Here is a 15,362-nt window from a genome sequence, read left to right on the forward strand (position 1 = left end):
TAAATAAATAAATAAATAAATCTTTAAAAAGAAAGAAAGTATGTTCACTGAGACAATTATATATTGGTAGTCACTGATAGACTACAGTCCCACTGGGAATATATGGGCCTTTACATATTCCTGAGGGAGTGCCGATGTTATATTTATAATACATTGTTGTTCCATCAGCTTGATGCACATGAGTCAATCAAAGCACATTGAAGAGAACGCTGTTCATTTCCCAAACTAACTCAGAAGAGTTTGAAATAGTCTCTTCAATGCCAAGGAAAAATGAACTTGCACTATTACAGTTTTCAGAAACATGGCTTCGGATCTACAAAAGACCATGAAGGAATCTACCTATCATAATGAATGGTGATAAAGACTAAAGAAGAAAACAAAGCAGCCCTAAGATTTCAATGCTGGCAGTGACGTAAGACATACAACTTCAGACATGCAGGAAACCAGTGAAGAGATTTAGCCACTGTAATGAGTTCTGTATGTCAAGAGCAATAACAAAAAATTTAGTATTTGTTGTCCACTGTTCTTGGATTTGATATGAACTAACATATTTTCTTGTCATTGATAGGATACCAGTTTGTGTGTTATGTTATTTTATGTTGAAAAAAGAAATTTTACTCTTTTTCTAACCGTGATTCAATTTCATAATACTCATTTGCATTTTTGAAGAGGTCTCACTGTGCAGCCCTTGATGGCCTATAACACTGTTTTGCAATGTAGATCAGGCCAGCCTCCAACTCACAGAGATCTGCTTACCTCCAAAGTGCTGTAATTAAAGGTATCTGCCACAACACCCGACATTTGTTTGCATTTTTTTTTCTTTTTTCTTTTTTTCGGAGCTGGGGACCGAACCCAGGGCCTTGCGCTCGCTAGGCAAGCGCTCTTCCGCTGAGCTAAATCCCCAACCCCTTGTTTGCATTCTTAACCACTAAGAATTACTAATATGTGTGCACGGACTTCCACATGCCCAGGAGCCTTCTGTCAAGGCCATTGCTCTTGTCAGTTTCCTGCCCTCAAACCACTAGCACAAACATTAAATATTAATTAGCATTTTACCCATACAACAAAACCTTTATTACCATTTTCAACAGAGGTTCTTTGGCTATTACTGAAACTTGTTATTTCTAAACTTAAACTGGGTAAACAACTATTGTATAGAGTAATGCCTTTACTGTCCACCAGAAATGCAGACTGGAGATTAGTCACCCATCAGACAGAGGTCTAGATACAAGGTTGATTCTTTCTGGATGTTGTAATCAAAAAAGCGTGGCGACCTTTCAACTGCTTGCTTGTTGGTGTGAACCTCTGCTAGTCATGCGGGGATGCTCACATTATTCTGGATCTTGGATTTCACACGCTTGATGTGGAAGTGTCCTTTCATATACCTTGTTCCACATCCAGGTCTTGCTGCTCACGGTCTTCAAAACGATTTGCGTGTGACACATTAGGGACCGTAATGGAACTGGGACGCTCCACCCATATCAAAACATCTAAGTGCAAAAGCTACTGTGTCTGACAAAACCTTTTGTCCCTCTTAGTGAGTGTTGTAAATTATTCCTCAGCATAATGCTGAAGGATGGAATTTCTTCTGGGACTGATCCTAGAAATTTACTCCTAGGTCCATAATAGTAGTATGTTGAGAGTGAAATTAAAATTACCTTTTAGCTTTAAGGCTCCATGTAAACTTTAACCATAGTTCAACACTTATGTTATAGGTTGACAGAAGTAGATAGTTGGCTGTTTATATTTATCAAAGTCTGTGCTGTTATATACTCAAACTGAGCTTCCATCCATAAGTGTAATAAATCTTTTTGTGTTAAAGTTAGTGATTGTTTTTAACCAATACCAATTTAAATTATGCTGAGTACTTATGAAGGACACTTTACACTATCAGCAAATACATAACTTTATTGATTGGTAACTATTTACTTTTGCAATCAATTTGTTCTATTTAAGGAGCGGTTGTCATTCAGAGATGTGGCCATTGATTTCTCTGCAGAGGAGTGTGAATGCCTGGAGCCTGCTCAGTGAGATTTGTACAGTGATGTGATGTTAGAGAATTACAGCAACCTTGTCTCTCTGGGTGAGGATCACTTCCCTACTGGATTTGAAATTCACTGTCAGCATTTATATAGGAGGTCATAGGAGTTTATGTTTTGTATCAATGAATTTTATATTTATGCTCTTAAAGAAAAAAAGTGATGTTTGGTAATTATTCAGATAAGTTTTATTATGTTTCTTCTGTTTTTAACCTCTTTTGTTTTAAATTATAAATTCTTTAGTAGTAATTTTAGAAATCCCGTTGAATGAGACGTACCTCACACATCTTAAAGTGAAACAATACACCCTTTAATTTAAAATTTTCTGTATTTGTAAGTAAAGCTCACAATTTACAAATTGTAAAATCTTCCTATGTGTTATAATATGTTTATCAGGAAACCTTTGGAGAAATGTGTTTCCTACAAGCTTTCATTAGTCTCCTTTCCTTATAAGCACAATACTAAGATCAAAACGCTGATTTCCCCGAGAACAACACAGAGCATCACACTCCGTTTCTACAAACAGGTCTTGCTCTCTCTAAGCCTTATCTGGTCACATTTCTGGAACAAACAACAGTCTTGGGATGGGAAACAACAAGCAACCGTGGCTACAGACTCAGGTGCATAGGACGGTATGAATGAAAGGACACGAAGAGGGAGGTATAAATGAGTGGACAGGGCTAGGGCAGTGTGAGTGAGTGGACAGTGTGAATGAGTGAGTGGACATAGATGACCAAAACTACACCAGAGTGCTAGGCTTCTAAAATGAGGGTGGATAAGCTGTTTCATGGAAATAATTTTTAGGGATCTCCATTTATTTCTCTTACTACTGAACAAAGGCATCTCGTGTGGATGTCATACTTTTAAGTCCTCTGAGTCTTGTTTTCCCCTCCAGGGATCTCTGTGCTCATTCATGACTACCAACCAAGGTAATTCCTTTTGCCTATGAAGACCTACATCATGATAGGTGTTTCATTACTGTATAGACCTCAGACTTTCATACACACTTCTAAAGGAATCTTATGTCAAACCATTATAAATAGTAGCCACAAGTGAATTTCTTCATTTTTATCTATATGCTCATTGTTTAAAATTGTCTCCTCAGAGCTCTCTGTGAATGTACTTTTTTACGACTTTTCAAACTCCGAATGGTAATGATTTAAAATACATGTGTTTTTATAGTCCCAACCAAAAGGATACATATCTGGAAGAAAATTTCTGGTAATTCATTAGTATTCTTTCAGAATTTCAAGAAACTTCTTGTTTTACTTGGAATCCATTGTCTGTGGATTTGTTTTTCCAGTCCAGTTTCTCACAAAGAAGTTTTTAGATATAATCTGATCAGATGGCAGTTAACAAAAATATAAGACCACATCCCCCAGATAGGCAACAGTTTTGGGACGGCCGCTGCTTCAGTTAATCAGGACCCACATGAAGTCAAGCTGCACATCTGCTACACACGTACCGGGAGGCCCAGGCCCAGCCTGTGCTCTTTGGTTGGTCATTCAGTCTGAGAGCCTCCGGGGTCCGGGCTGGTTGGCTTTGTTGGTCCTCCCGTGGGGTTCTTAGTCCCTCAGGGGCTGTAGTCTGTCCTCCTGGTCTTTCCGTGAGAGCTGCTAAGCTCCACCCACTGTTTGGCCGCGGGTATGCGTCTGTCCGAGTCAGATGGTGAGTGCGGACTCTCAGAGGATCCCCAGGCTTCCTCCGCAGACATAACAGATTATGATCTTACTAGTGTCAGGGATTGGTGCTTGTGGGCGTGCTCTTCTAGCTGGGCTGCCTCGTCTGGCCTCAGTGGGAGAGGATGTGCCTACTCTCACAGAGACTGGATGGACCAGGGTCGGGTACCCAGGGAAGGCTCCACCCCTCAGAGAAGGGAAGGGGGAAGGGAGGGATGGTGGGAGGAGGTGACAGACCGTGAGGGTGCAGTGAATGGGCTGTAAAGTTAATAATAATAATAATAATAATAATAATAATAATAATAATAATAATAATAATAATAATAAATTTATTCTACTGGAGGGAGAAAAGAAAATATAAGACAATAGAATATCTATTAACAATATTTATAGTTCCAGTATAATTTAGTTCTTATTTACCTGTTCCCATGTTTTCATACCACACTTAATAGTTGTTTTATCCTACTAAATGAGTATTTGTAGAAATTATGCTAATTTTATCTTCTATTTATGAATAGATACATTGCCTTTATCTGTGATCTACAGATAAATTTAAATTTATTAACAATAAATTTGACAAATTTAAATTTATTAACAATAAATTTGACAAATTTAAATTTATTTTAGTTGTATAAAAACAATATAAAAGACTATTAAGTACTTTGAGTATACTACCCAGTAGTTAAGTATATTCAAGTTCTTATGCAATATATTTTTTGAAAATAATTTTGCTTTTGAAACTAACTATATTTATGAAAAAAATTGTGTACTTTTGTCTCCAGGTAAACTATTCTGTTTACCATTCTACTGTAAGTTTTCTAAGTTTTGTTAGTATAGAATCTTCAGGTAATTCAGGTCATATATGTATTTGTGCTTGATTTCATTTTTCTTTTGAGAATTGTCCTCATGGCAGATAGTATATGATTACCATTTACAGGTTGAATAGTGGTCCATTTTTGTATATTCCACATTGTCTTCAACATTTCAGTACAATGGAAGTCTAGGTTATTTCTGCCTGTGGTATTTTCTGAGTAGTGCTACAGTGATTTGGGCTGTAGAAATATGTTTATATTTTCTGGTTGATGTGAGAATAAATTTTATATAAAAATGCAACTGAATACAAATATCTATGTTAATGATAAATATTAAAAATATAATGATTATCATTTTTATTAGTACCTCCTTATTTATTCAACAGGAACAAAGCCCTTTAAATGTAAAGAATGTAACAAGGCCTTTGTTCGGAATTCACTCCTTATTCAACACCAGAGAGTTCATACAGGAGAGAAACCCTACAAATGTGAGCAGTGTGGCAAAGCTTTTAGCTGTTCTTCAAGCCTTACTCCACATCAGAGAATTCACACTGGAGAGAAACCCTACAAGTGTGAACAATGTGGTCAGGCCTTTAACTGTTCTTCTCACCTGTATAAGCATCAGAGAATCCACACTGGCGAGAAACCCTATAAATGCACAGACTGTGGCAAAGCTTTTAACTGGTCTTCAAGCCTTACCCAGCATCAAAGAATTCACACTGGAGAGAAGCCCTACAAATGTGAAGAATGTGGCTTGTCCTTTAACTGCTCGTCTCACCTGTATAGGCACCAGAGAATTCACACGGGTGAAAAACTTTACAAATGCAAAGAGTGTGGCAAGGCCTTTAACTGTTCTTCATACCTTAATTATCATCAGATACTCCATACCGGAGAGAAACCCTACAAATGTAGAGACTGTGGCAAAGCCTTTACCATGGTCTCCTACCTTACTCGCCACCAGAGAATTCATACTGGTGAAAAACCCTATAAATGTAAAGAATGTGACAAAGCGTTTAGTAATTGTTCAGCCCTAATTCAACACCAAAGAATTCATACTGGAGAGAAACCCTACAAATGCAGAGACTGTGGCAAAGCCTTTAATAATAGTTCAAGCCTTACTCATCACCAAAGAATTCACACTGGAGAAAAACCTTACAAGTGCAAAGAATGTGGCAAGGCCTTTAACTCTTCTTCACACCTTAATTATCATCACAGAATTCATACTGGAGAGAAACCCTATAGATGTGAGGAATGTAGCAAAGCCTTTAATAATTTTTCAGCCCTTATTCAACACCAAAGAATTCATACTGGAGAGAAACCCTACAAGTGTGAGAAATGTGGACAGGGCTTTAACTGTTCTTCAAACCTTAAACAGCACCAAAGAATTCATATGAGAGAAAGACTCTACAACAGTGAAGATTCTGGCAAAGCCTTTAATAATCATGACACCCTTCCTCGATACCATAGAATCCATACATACTGAAGAATATCCCTATAATGCAGAGATGGAGGCAAAGTATTTAACAGTTCTTTTACACTTCTGCAACATCAAAATTTTATGCATGAGAAACCCTACAAATTAAAATATGTGTCATATCTTTTATTCATGCCATAATCAATGACCAGGGATTTTGTATTGGTAAGAAACCTTGCAAATAGAAATAATATTGCATGGCCTTTAACTGAAGCTTGATCTTCATTAACTATCAGTGAATTCATATTAAACAGAAACTTTACACATGTAATGACTGGGAGGAATGTACTCTCATATTTGTACCTCAGAAAAGCAAAGTATTTATACTACAAAACACATAAATAAAAAATATAAACAAGTGGCTGGGGATTTAGCTCAGTGGTAGAGCGCTTACCTAGGAAGCGCAAGACCCTAGGTTCGGTCCCCAGCTCCGAAAAAAAAGAACCAAAAAAAAAAAAAAAATAGACTCCTGAGGCTGCAGAGCGGAGGAGACCACCAACACTGCCCACCCCTGCCCACATCCCTGGCCCAAGAGGCAACTGTATAAGGCCTCTGGGTTCCCGTAGGGGAGGGCCCAGGAGCGGCAGGACCCCTGCGCCTGAGACACCGCCGGAACCTGAAGGAAACAGACCGGATAAACAGTTCTCTGCACCCAAATCCCGTGGGAGGGAGAGCTGAACCTTCAGAGAGGCAGACACACCTGGGAAACCAGAAGAGACTGCACTCTGTGCACATCCAGACGCCAGAGGAAAACACCAAACGCCATCTGGAACCCTGGTGCACTGAAGCTCCCGGAAAGAACGGCGCAGATCTTCCCGGTTGCTGCCGCCGCGGAGAGGACTTAGGCAGTACCCCACGAGCAAACTTGAGCCTTGGAACCACAGGTAGGACCAACTTTTCCCCTGCAAGAAACCCGCCTGGTGAACTCAAGACACAGGCCCACAGGAACAGCTGAAGACCTGTAGAGAGGAAAAACTACACGCCCGAAAGCAGGACACTCTGTCCCCATAACTGGCTGAAAGAAAACAGGAAAACAGGTCTACAGCACTCCTGACACACAGGCTTATAGGACAGTCTAGCCACGGTCAGAAATAGCAGAACAAAGTAACACTAGAGATAATCTGATGGCGAGAGGCAAGCGCAGGAACCCAAGCAACAGAAACCAAGACTACATGGCATCATTGGAGCCCAATTCTCCCACCAAAGCAAACACGGAATATCCAAACACACCAGAAAAGCAAGATCTAGTTTCAAAATCATATTTGATCATGATGCTGGAGGACTTCAAGAAAGACATAAAGAACTCCCTTAGAGAGCAAGTAGAAGCCTACAGAGAGGAATCGCAAAAATCCCTGAAAGAATTCCAGGAAAACACAATCAAACAGTTGAAGGGATTAAAAATGGAAATAGAAGCAATCAAGAAAGAACACATGGAAACAACCCTGGACATAGAAAATCAAAAGAAAAGACAAGGAGCTGTAGATACAAGCTTCACCAACAGAATACAAGAGATGGAAGAGAGAATCTCGGGAGCAGAAGATTCCATAGAAATCATTGACTCAACTGTCAAAGATAATGTAAAGCAGAAAAAGCTACTGGTCCAAAACATACAGGAAATCCAGGACTCAATGAGAAGATCAAACCTAAGGATAATAGGTATAGAAGAGAGTGAAGACTCCCAGCTCAAAGGACCAGTAAATATCTTCAACAAAATCATAGAAGAAAACTTCCCTAACCTAAAAAAAGAGATACCCATAGGCATACAAGAAGCCTACAGAACTCCAAATAGGTTGGACCAGAAAAGAAACACCTCCTGTCACATAATTGTCAAAACACCAAACGCACAAAATAAAGAAAGAATATTAAAAGCAGTAAGGGAAAAAGGTCAAGTAACATATAAAGGCAGACCTATCAGAATCACACCAGACTTCTCGCCAGAGACTATGAAAGCCAGAAGATCCTGGACAGATGTCACACAGACCCTAAGAGAACACAAATGCCAGGCCAGGTTACTGTATCCTGCAAAACTCTCAATTAACATAGATGGAGAAACCAAGATATTCCATGACAAAACCAAATTTACACAATATCTTTTTCTCATTTATTTATTTATTCACTTAACGTCCTGATTGTAACCTTCTTCCTCCCAGTCTCCCCTTCACATGGCCCCTCCCTTTACTTCCCCTCCCTTTCATCTCTGAGAAGGGGAAGGTCCCCCTGGGTACCCATCCACCCAGACACCTTGAGTCACTGTAGGACTATGCACCTCCTTTCCCATTGAGGCCAGATAACACAGCTCCTTTAAGGGAACAGGATACACAGGCAGGTAACAGAGCCAACATAAGCCCCTACTCCAGTTGTTGGGGACACACATGAAGATGAAGCTGCACATCTGCTACATATGTGGGGGGGGGCGGTGCTAGGTCCAGCCCATGCCTGCTCTTTGGTTGATGGTTGAGACTCTAGAGACCCCCAAGTGTCTGGGTCAGTTGACTCTGTTTGTCTTCTTGTAGTGTCTCTGTCCCCTCTGGGTTCCTCAATCCTTCTCCCAGCTCTTCCACAAGACTTCTTGAGCTCCATCTAATGTTAGGCTGTGGGTCACTACATCTGTTTGGTCAGCTGCTGGGTGGAGCCTCTCAGAGGACAGTTATGCTAGTTTCCTGTCGGCAAGCATAACAGAATATCACTAATAGTGTCCGGAATTGGTTCTTGCCCATGGGGTGGATCTCAAATTGGGCCGTCCATTGGTTAGCCACTCCCCAGTCTCTGGTCCATCTTTGTCCTTGTACCTCTTATAGGCAGGACAAATTCTGGGTTGAAGGTTTTGTGGGTGGGAGGGTGTCCTTATTCCTCCACTGGGAGCCCTGCCCACAGAAGATGGCCATATACGTACTGCTCCATATACATACATACTGCTGTTAGTCTCAGCTAGAGTCACCCTCAAAGACTCCCTGGAGCCTCCCCCATCCCAGGTCTCTGATATGTCCTAGAGATTCCCTGCCATTTCTGTTCACTCTCCCAGCCCTTTCTCCCCAGCTTGCCCTACACCTGATTCCCTGCCCGCTTCATTTCCCTCCCCATTCCGTTTCCCACCTAGTTTCTTCCCTCTATCTACCTCTGTGGTGGTTTGAATATCCTTGGCCCAGGGAATGGCACTATTAGGAGGTGTTGCTTTGTTGGAGGAAGTGTGTCACTGTGAGGGTAGGCTTTGAGGCCCTCTTCTAGCTACCTGAAAGACAATAGTCTTCTTCTGCTTGACTTTGGACGAAGACATAGAACTCTCAGTCCCTGCAGTGCTGTACCTGCCTAGGCACTGTTATGTTCCTCCCACCTTGATGATGTAACTCTTGTAGGTTTCAAAGTACAGTTGCCAACATAAGATTCAGCACTGGACCTCTCTGGACCAGAGTTTCTGTATGCTGGCCCTGAGGAAACAGGTGAGGAGATTTCACCTCCATGATGCTGGTCTTCTTAATCACAGCTGATTCTTCAGACCCAGATGATCGATAACGATTGATGATTGTCCCAGTGAAGCAAAGTTCTCATGGTTCTTAACCTAAATTTAATGGTTCTTAATCCAAAGTATCTCATAAATTGCCTTGGTAGAGCCTTTGAAGGACTTTCAAACTTCCCTCTGAAATTTCACAAGCCACACCTCCATCATCTGCACTGTTCTTGGATTATCTTCTGTGGGTTTTGGGGGTCCCGCGTCTGCTCTGCCACAGGGCACCTCCACTCAGGGAGGCAGGACGTGGGAAGTTGACCCGCTTACCCCATCGCAGAGCGGATGTCTGGCTGAAGGGAAGTCCCAGGACACTGTTCCAAGGGGTAGGGAAGCACAGTCTGAGACTTGAGGGTCCCAAACCGGTGGAGAGGCCGGGGTCCTCTAGTTCTCAGGCTTTCTGGCATTCTGGCACCACTGGAAGCGACGGAAGAGCTGAGAATGGAGTGGGTCGTGCAGGCTGGATCTAACCCGGGGCTGAAGGGGGGAAGGGGGAAGCTCCAGCCGGTCCTGTGGGGAGAGTCTTTAGCTTGATGGTGGTGGGCTTGAGCTTGGCTTGGTAGTGGTTGGCTGGGAGCACAGAGAGGCCTTCTAGCAGAGCTTAGACCACAGCTCTGTGGGTGAAGATCTTCTCCGTGGCTCCCCGTGGTGAATCCCGGTGAAAAGAGGCAGTCCACGGCTTTAAGGCATTTATTGTGGGGGCAAAAAGTAGATGAGTAAAACCATACCCCACTTCTCAGAGTGGACCTCCTTTTGCAGGGAGGAGAGTCTGGGAAGGAAAGGGTAAGCCTCCAGGCCTTTAGGTACCTCATTATAATGGAGATCTGTCTTGAGCCTATGTTGTCTGTGGTCATGTCCTCTACCTGTGGAGGGCCTTGGGGTGTTGCCCTTACATGATTGATGGCCACAGATCTATGGAGGGCTGTGGCTAGTGACAGGGGCCTGGTGCCCAGGAGTCAGGCAAAATGCCTACCGTCCATTCAGGGTCACCAGGGTCTCTAGCCTTATCTCAATCAGGAACCAAGCTGCCTTTCACAGTCCCACACACTTCTAAGCTCCTGTCCAGCTCATTTGAGCTCTGAACACTCAATGGCTTTTCTAACCCAAATATGACCACAACTCTTTCCAAAATATGGTCAGGCCTGTCATAGTAATACCCCATTCTTGGTACCAATTTCTGTCTTAGAGTTTCAACTGCTGTGATAAAACACCATGGTAATGTAACTTGTATGAGAAAGGATTTCTCTTACAGCTTATAGTCCATAATCTAGAGAAGTAGGGACAGGAACTCAAGGCAGGAATCTAGAGGCAGATGCTGATGCAGAGGCCAAGGAGTAATGCCACTTGCTGGCTTGCTCAGCTTGCTTTCTTATACCTCTCAGAGCTGCCTTCCAAGCATGGCCCACAATAGGCTGTGCCCTTCCCTATCAACCATTAATCAAGAAAATACCCCACAAGCTTGCCTACAGGATAACCTGATGGGGGCATTTTCTAAGTTGAAATTAGCCCTTATCAAACAACTCCAAACTAGCCAGCACGCATCATTCTGAATATCATTATTTATACTGATACTCGGTGCTATAAGCTTTCCCCTTAGGATTGCTTTCATTGTGTCCATTGGATTTTGGTATGTTTATTTTTATTGAAGTCTAAAAATTCTAAAATTTCATTTTTACTTCTTTTTTGAACCAGTTATTACTCAGTGATGTGGTTTTTTGTTTGTTTGTTTTTGTTTTTGAGACAAGTTCTCACGATGTGGCCTTGGCTGGTCTAGGACTTACTATGAGACCAGGCTGGCCCGGAACTCATACAGATTATCCTAAATCAACATGATAAGGGAAGGAGAGAAAAGGAATAGCAATAGAAAGTGAAATCAGAATATCCTTATTTGCAAATGGTATAATTCTGTGCATAAAAGATTCCACTAGAAACTCTTAGAGTGGATAAAATTCAGCAAAGTAACAGGATACAAAATTATGATACAAAATTAGTAACTTTCTTATATACCAACAACAAACATACAAAGAGGCTCTTTGAAGCTCCCAATAGTCTCAAAAATATCTTGGAATAAAATTAATGAACTAAATGAAAGGCTTGTATAAGGAAAACATTATGACACTGAAGAAAGAGATTGAAGATACCAGAAGATAGGAATAATTCCCATGCTCAGTTCCCAGTACTCACATGATGTCTCACAACTATCTGTAACTCAGGTGTCAGGGGATTCAATACCCTCTTCTTTTGAACTCTACAGGAACTAGGCCTACACAAAGTCCACAAATATATAGGCATGCAAAACACCCATACTCATAAAGTTTTAGAAATTTTTAATAATAAAAATGAAATGTATAGGATTTAGATGGAACGGAAGCAATCATTCTGAGCGAAGTAACCCAGACCCAGAAAAACAAACACTACGTGTTCTTTCTTATACCTAGATGCTAACTTAGAATCTTTCTTTCTTTTTTTTTTTACTTTGAATCTTTCGATATAAATTTCAGTACTCAAAAAGGTCAGAAAGTTGTTGGAGGACTATGGGGGGAGGGGCATGAGATTTCAAGGCAGGGAAGATAGATCATGGATGATACGAAGGAGGAATGGTGAAGAACTGAGCAGGAAAATGGGGGTGGGGTGGGGGATGTGATAGCAAGTTAGGTAAGAGTCGGAAGAGGGAGAACTAAAACTAAAGATCCTTGAGTCATGTGAAAGTCTACTGCTGTAGACACTTCATAAAATATATAAAGAGTTTAAATAGAGTTACCCTTTAATGGGGTTAAAATTCCCTCTCCTGGACACTATATGCTATCAAATAAAAAACCCTGAGCTAGGAATGGGTTACCTTTTTTTTTAAAGTTTTGGTCAGTAGAGTTCCATAAACCCACAAACATTACAGTCTTTCATGCCTATCACCATTGTTTTTGGTTACTCTCCAGAACTTCCTGGTGAGACACATTGCTGAAGATACCATATACTGGAGTCATGGAACATGGAGAAATCAGTGTCAGTTCTAGCTACTTTTCCTAGTGCTGGAGGGTGCAATGCATGCTAATGGGGAAAAAAAGTAATCTGTAGACTCTTAAAGTTACAACAATGACCAGACTAACAGAATATGACCACTGTATGAAAGTGGTATGCACTCTGGGAGTAATCAATCATTTTCTGATTGGATTTATGGTCCACTACACAAGAAAGGATGCATGTCTGGTATTATTATAGAGGCCAATAACCCATGGTTAGAAGATCGGAGACCCTAGGGGAGAACCTACAATTAATATTCTGCTAAATGGACATAATATTAAATTGACTCCTAGTGATTTTTCTATTATCATAACCATAGATTAGTGCATCTCTCAATCCTAATCAAAGAAGCATCCTTTAGCAGAAGATGGAGATTAATACATAGATACACAACTATTCAGCGTGCAGAGAATAAGTTACTGTGGAGTGTTTAGCAATAATTGGGACATCTATATCATATCTCCTCTCCTCCTGGGCTCAGGGATTACCACAGAAGATGGGATGGAAAGGTTGTAAGACACAGCGAGGCTAAATGACTACAACAAAACAGTATTTTCAAGACACAAGTTGGACACATGAATTGATATGGGTTGTGACAGCATGTAGGAAAAAAACAGTACAAAAATCAAGACAAAGTACCATCATGGAAATGCAATGTAGGTATGAAATCTCACCTGTAACTGAGAAGATATTGGCAAGCAATTGCCTCTACTCAGTTTTCTTTAAGGATGTGACCCCTGAGAGGCTACTTTTTTTTTTTTTTTTACTACTTAAGCAGTCTTTAATGAAAACTGGGCATGACATTTCTACTCCTGCATCTTCTCGATAGTTTCTTCCTTGTATTTGCCCTTCTCCTTTCCTACTTGCCGGGACTTGGCTTTCCTCTCCAGGATCTTCTTGCGGTCCTTGTCCAGCTTTAGCCTGGTGATAACCACCTTGCTGGGGTGGATGCCCACATGGACAGTTGTGCCGTTAGCCTTCTCTCGCTGGACTCGCTCAATGTAGATGACGTATTTCTTCCTGTACACTTGGACCACTTTGCCAATCTGCTGGCCTTTGTAGTGTCCTCGAACAACCTGAACTTCGTCGTCCTTTCGAATGGGCATAGACCGAACATTATACTTCTGTCTCAGTTCTTTGGAAAGCGGAGAAGACATGATCTTCCTCCGAATGTGAGATGGTGCATTGAAATGCCGTTTGCGGTTCTTGCTTCGGTCAGAAGTCACGAAGGGATTGAACTTCATTTTGGCGGCTGCAATCCAGCGATGGCCGCAAAAGGGGAGAGGCTACTTTTAATAAGGGTTCTCAAATGCCTCAACCCCCCTTCTAGACCACTGTTCACAGGTAGGGGAGAAAAGCTGGTAACTAGGACAAGGGGATGTGGACCTGTTTAGAAGTAGTTCTTCAGGGGTGATTCCAATCTCTGCTGTGAGGATACCAGCTGCCCAGTTCAGTAATGTCAGGTTACCAAACATGAATCAGCAGCAGCGGTACAATCCATAGAAACAACCAGGCCTCCTCCCCATTGGCAGGAGTCAGCAGGAGCAACCAAAACCAGAGGGATACAACGAGAAGTTGTTTGCTATGCTTCTCTCAACAAAATGAAGATCAGCAAAGACACGAGATCAATGAAGCGTTGCAAGGCTAGCTATGTAAGCGCCCTGTCACTGTCAGCTGAGTTCTGTTTATACTCTGTCCTGACATCAATCCTCTCACAGAAACACACATGAGTCTATCTCAGCAAAACATCACGTAAGTCTGCATCACATGACCCAAATCGAAACTTCCCCTTCAGCTACTCATACTTCAGTAAATAGTCTTACACCTATTCACATATTGGCAATGCTGGAACACGTTACATTGGGAGGAAATAGTTGACATAGGGTGGGAGTAGGAGAGGAATTGGGGCAGCGAGAATGAGGTGTGGACTGGATCAAAACACATATGAGTGTACATGAATCTCATAATTTTTTAAAGAAAAATAATCACAAAATTATCACAAATAATTCTCTAGGCTCAACTTTATTTCCTGCCAAATAAGATAAAAATAGAAACATTCAGTGATTTTGTGTATGGGAAAGTGGATGATTGAATTCATATTTTAACAGGGAAACATTTCTAATATTGATGAAGCAGCAACCAGAGAGAGAGCTTTGCAAGTCAAAACTTTCTAGGATTGGGAAGAAGTGCTAACTGTTTTTTTATTGTAAAGAGAAAGGGCGAGGTGGCTTAGAAATGAACTCAAAGGAGGTTCCTTAGATTGGTATGGTGGTGCATTCCTATAATACCAGTACTTGGGAGGCAGAGTCAGGAGGATCAGGGGTTCAAATTTATATGGCAAGTTCTAGACTACCCTAGGCTACATGAAATTCTGTATCAAAATAGAGAGAGAGAAAAAGAGTGATATTTCTCTTCAAGTTGAAATCTGTAGATTTCAAGTGAATGTTGGAGACCTGGTTTCACTTGCAATTAGAAATACGAAGTCATGAGAAGTTACAGACCAAAGAGGAACATAAGCTTTGCAATACAACTTTATTTGAGAAGCAATTGCAATGAGAATCAATACAAAAACAATCTTTATTGCACAAGCAGATATATGATGTCAAATTATCCATTTCAGGGCCAACGGGTGGTTTTGTAGGCACCTGCACTTGCTGCCTGACAACCAGAGTTAGATCCCCAGAACTCACATTTAAAAGAAAAGAATTACCTCATGCAGGCTGTCCTCTGACCTCCACATGCATACTGTGGCACACACATGCCTGTGCTTGTACACACACACACACACACACACACACACACACACACACACATGCACACACACTCACACAAATAAGT

General features: G+C 41.3%; 1 protein-coding gene and 1 pseudogene across 3 annotated transcripts in view; one reads left to right on the plus strand and one right to left on the minus strand.

Moving 5' to 3' along the window:
• Zfp502 (zinc finger protein 502) overlaps nucleotides 1-15,362 on the plus strand; it is a gene marked incomplete at its 3' end in the record, with an annotated part of 43,424 nt that overhangs the window by 18,192 nt on the left and 9,870 nt on the right. Inside the window, 3 exon segments of one of the 3 annotated variants that reach the window (NM_001432803.1) lie at nucleotides 291-412; nucleotides 1,957-2,083; nucleotides 4,917-6,362. In NM_001432803.1, the coding sequence (NP_001419732.1) occupies nucleotides 2,050-2,083; nucleotides 4,917-6,013 (1,131 nt within the window). In that variant the 5' untranslated portion in view covers nucleotides 291-412; nucleotides 1,957-2,049. 3 annotated transcript variants of the gene reach the window in all.
• Nucleotides 13,290-13,773, minus strand: Rpl26-ps2 (ribosomal protein L26, pseudogene 2; annotated as a pseudogene).

Source organism: Rattus norvegicus, chromosome 1 (assembly GCF_021556685.1).
Source record: "Rattus norvegicus strain SHRSP/BbbUtx chromosome 1, alternate assembly SHRSP_T2T, whole genome shotgun sequence".
Taxonomy (NCBI): domain Eukaryota; kingdom Metazoa; phylum Chordata; class Mammalia; order Rodentia; family Muridae; genus Rattus; species Rattus norvegicus.